This window comes from Lycium barbarum, chromosome 2 (assembly GCF_019175385.1).
Source record: "Lycium barbarum isolate Lr01 chromosome 2, ASM1917538v2, whole genome shotgun sequence".
Taxonomy (NCBI): domain Eukaryota; kingdom Viridiplantae; phylum Streptophyta; class Magnoliopsida; order Solanales; family Solanaceae; genus Lycium; species Lycium barbarum.
The window spans coordinates 73,001,097-73,005,620 of record NC_083338.1 but is presented as its reverse complement, the minus strand read 5'-3'; the positions used below and the strand labels follow the sequence as shown (position 1 = coordinate 73,005,620).

The 4,524-nt window shown below is 35.3% G+C and overlaps 1 protein-coding gene across 1 annotated transcript; it reads left to right on the top strand.

Annotated features, from left to right (window-relative positions):
• Window positions 1–3,581: 3,581 nt before the first annotated feature.
• LOC132628639 (uncharacterized) lies at window positions 3,582–4,092 on the top strand. Its single transcript, XM_060344403.1, has 2 exons — window positions 3,582–3,713; window positions 3,847–4,092. Exons 1-2 carry the CDS (start codon window positions 3,582–3,584, stop codon window positions 4,090–4,092), a joined length of 378 nt encoding a protein of 125 aa, XP_060200386.1.
• The last annotated feature ends 432 nt before the right edge of the window (window positions 4,093–4,524 follow it).

Here is a 4,524-nt window from a genome sequence, read left to right as displayed (position 1 = left end):
TGAGAAGCCTGGTGAATGGGTGTAACACTCCATAAATTCGGGTTAGGTGTGAAAGTGTAAAACTATTAATAAAATGATATTTTAGCTATATTAATCCATTCGGGTTGAATTTGGGTGATAATCAATCGTTTTAAAGTCAACCCAAATAGTGAAGTTCGTAAGAGTTCTCAAACTCATCGAAATTTTAGTAGGTCTGACTTCTAAGCCAGTTTCGTGAAAATGGGTTGGGAATTTGAGAAAACTTCCTAAATAAAAGTTGTATATCTTTGAAATATCTTTCTAACGGTATACTGTGGAGCTAAACAAAGCTCTGTGGTAGAAGTTATGACCAATTTACTGAGCGATGTTGAAGTAGTCAAAAATCGTAAAATTTTGGCTAAGTGTGAAATGGATAGGGGAGCTCGCTGAGCTAGGCCCAAAGCGAGGTAGGGGCTCGCCATAACCCTCGCTCAGCGAGGTTGGGGGGGGGGGGGGGGTTCCAAAAGTGAAAACTTAAGAAAAATTGACTAAGTCCTTTTTGGTGGGTGATCTCGTTGAGCGAGGCTCAAAGCTAGGTAGGGCCTCGCGAAGCGAGGGCCATAGCAAAGTCACCCCTGGCTTTGGGGCTCGCCTAGGGGGTCCAATTTCCCAGTTATATAAATTCGTCCCTTAATCAAAAAATCAGATTTCCCCCATTCTCTAAACCCCAGAACAACATGTATTCTCATATCAACCTCCCACAACAACGGTTGCAACATAATTCTTTCTAAAGTGATTCAAGCTAAGATTTTGGGTGTACTTCATTAGAAATGTGAATTGTTAAACTTCATTTAACATATTAAGGTATGTCTCCCTTTGAAAACTTATTTTGAATGAAAATCATTTTTTGAAACTATTGTTGGAAGTATAAATTTCATTCAAGGATCTTTAATGAATAAAAAGAAAAATAATCTTTTCATGTTTCTTGAACTCTAATTCATGTCTAGATGGTGGTTAATGTGTGTGAGGGGACAAACCCACATTAAACCTAGATTGTAACAAACCCTATATATGTATATGATATTATGAACGTTTTCCTCTATAAGAAATACTTAATAATGATGGTTAAGGGTTGGTAATGATATTCTCATTGACGAATTAGGAAATGGAAATTTTTCGTAAAGAAGTTAAACGTTTTCAAAACATTGATTGAAATGACTTATTCTTCCAATATGGCATGATGAACCTTAATGAAAATTGATGATGTGACTACATTACAAATGAATTATGAATTGGCTTCTACGCTATGAAAACTGGTTGTTGTGTTTTGCCTAGCTACTCGGGAGGAAGGGTAGCCACTAAGGATCCTGGCGTGATAATACCTAGCCATTCGGGAGGAAGAGTGGTCACTTCCGGGTTCGCTACCTGGGGTGTGATTATGCCTAGATATTCGGGAGGAAGGATAGCCACAGTTCAATTTCCTATTCCGGTGTGATGCGCTGCTATGATTAGGGAACCTCAAAGGTCATCCCTTCGTTATGATTAATTTTTGGGCCTGTATTGGCAAGTGTGGTATTCCTATCTTTTAATGGAACTGTTGTTAATAATCATGATCAACTTAAATAGCATATTTGGAGGTTGGAACTTGACAAGGACGTTATAACATGTTTTTGATAATTGTCTTTCATTGAGATAAACAAGCTGAATAATCGTTTCCATAATGTGTCACACTATCCTCAGAACTGATTTCATTATATGTTACTACATTTTATTTTCATATCACTTGTTGTCCTCGAGGCATTCACTGAGTACGAATTACTCAGGCATACCATTGTTATTTTTTATGGTATGTTAGGTAACGAAGAAGAGCAGGTTCGTGACATTCAGAACGTTTAGGAGAACTTACTGATGCTGCTGATTTGGTGAGCCCACATGCTTGTTCGTGGGACACCCCATTTATTGATTCCATTTATTTATATTAGTTTCCGGGCTGCGTTCCGATGAGTTAGATGTTTATTCCTTATTCTTAGAAGCTCCTTAGTATACATTTGAATGTGGGTGGAAGAAGAGTTGTTGTTTAACTCTTTCGGGCAAACTGTCATGTTTTGGTTGAATTATTTAAATTATAAGGACTTCCACTGATTTTATTCTTACATCATGACTTGTTTAAGTTTATTTTATAAACTGTTGGAGGTGATTATTGAACCTGGCGGGTTCAAGTGTCATTGTGCATCTTTTAGGTTCTTCCGATGTTGTTCATGACGTCGGATGCCGGTCACGTCTAGGGTGGGTTTTGGGGAGTAACAATGGGCACAAGTGTAAAGCTCGTAAAAATAATTTTAAAAAAAATAAAAAAAAAATGTCAAACCCCAAACCCCAAACTCAAAAATAAAAAAAAATCCCAAACTGCGTAAATCTAAGGGAGAGTGGATAGGTCTATCATAGACCATCAGTTGACAATAGCCAAAGGGTATAGTATGTTGTAGATTACATAGTTGGTCTATACTCTACTGGTAGTGATATATAAACCAGGACCACTATTTGCAAAAAAAATCTATAATTGAATAAAATAAAATAAATAAAAAAACTTGATGCTATTTACACAATGTAGTAACACTTTAATATATCATATGAGAGTCCCCATCCATTATACACTAATTCCAAAGAGCTTTAGAGCAAGTAATGGTCCTTAATCATCAAATATTTGCCTAAAAAGGCTATAATAAAATAAAATAAATAAAAATACTTGATACTATTTTAACACTATATTAACACTTGATTATTATTATTAGAGTCCCCATCCATTACACACATGATCGAAAGAGCTTTTAGAACAACTAATGGTAATCATAACACTACTATCCAATAAGTCTGACAATAAGCTAATGTTCTCAAAGCACAACCTTGTTCCAAGGACAACCATTATATGATAGACCTATCCACTCTCAAAGCTAGGTCTATGATAGACTATCCACTCTCCCTTAGATTTACGCAGTTTGGGATTTTTTTTTCCTTTTTGAGTTTGGGGTTTGACATTTTTTTATTTTTTATTTTTAATTATTTTTACGAGCTTTAAACTTGTGCCCATTCACCAGGCTTCTCATTCCAAAATAGTCTCATTTATTTATGTGGTCTATAATCGATCATCGACATAGAGGTCTTTAATAGACCATAAATCGTGGATATTATAGATACGATATTTGTTTGGTTATTACTCCACTCAACAAACATCTTTAAATCATGTGTATAATGGATGGAGACTCTCATATGATGTATTAAAGTGTTACTATATTGTTTAATTAGCATCAAGTTTTTTTTATTAATTTATGTTAATATCACTACCAGTAGAGTATTGACCAACAATGCAATCCATTATATACTTTATAGATCAGGTATTTGTTTGGTGATTAATCGACCAACTTGGTCTGTCATAGACTAAAGCTTATGGATATTTCGACTTAGCCTTATTTCGACTGACGGATGTTTTTACAACGGTAATAAAATCATAATTTTAAACTTACAACGGTAACATTTAGCTTCCTCCACGTATAAAACAGATCCAAAATGCCAAAACTCCTCCATTGTCTCTTCTCTTCATCAAATTCTTTCATCAAAGTCACAAAATGTCTCAGCTATCCGAAACATCTCAACCAAATAAACCTGACAAATGTTTCTGCGGTGACGACGCTGTCTTGAGGACATCACGCACCCCAAAGAATCCAGGTCGCAGATTCTTTACTTGTGCAGTTGGAGCTGTGAGTTTCTAGTTCCTAAGGCATTTTTTTTACGTTGTTTCACTAAAAAAGCCTCTAATTGATTGGCATTTTGTTTAGGAAGTTGGTGGCTGCGACTGTTTCAGGTTTATTGAACCTCATCCTGATAGAGTAGCAAAGAAATCTCAAAATAGCCCAGGATGATCTAACTCAGCACAATCAAGATTTATACCCAAGTTTGAAATGCAGCAAAGGCTCAGCGAAGCTAAAGAAACAGAGAGATCACTTGATAGTTCAGCTGAGAGACACCGAAATAGAGAGGGATGAACTAAAACAGAAGTTGATGGTGGCTGGAGAACAGAGGGATCAATTGTTGTGTGCTTCGTTAGGAATGTTATGTTTGCTATTTGGAAATGTGTAATGGTTCTGCAGTGGGATTGGGTCTTTCATTTTGGGGGTATGTATGAAGTATTATTAATAATATGAAGCAAATTTTATTTATATGAGTTTGCGTATAAATCTTATTCATAGTCTATAATAATAATCATTGACTCACAGTCGATAATCATAAAAATTAACTCAAGTCTATAATAAACAAAATCACATTCAAATCCACAGAGCAACACCACAGTTAGATACAAATGTCACAATGCTCCAACCTTGTCATAAATTACCACTTACAAATATTTTCCCGTCCAAATTCACAAGGCAACAACACAGTTGTCATAAATTGTTTGTTAAAACTTAAAATAGTTAAAAGTAAGCAATAAAATTGTTTGTTAACATCCACCACACACAAATTAATTGTTTGTTAGAACCCAAATATCAAATTACTCTTGTTGTCATAAATTGT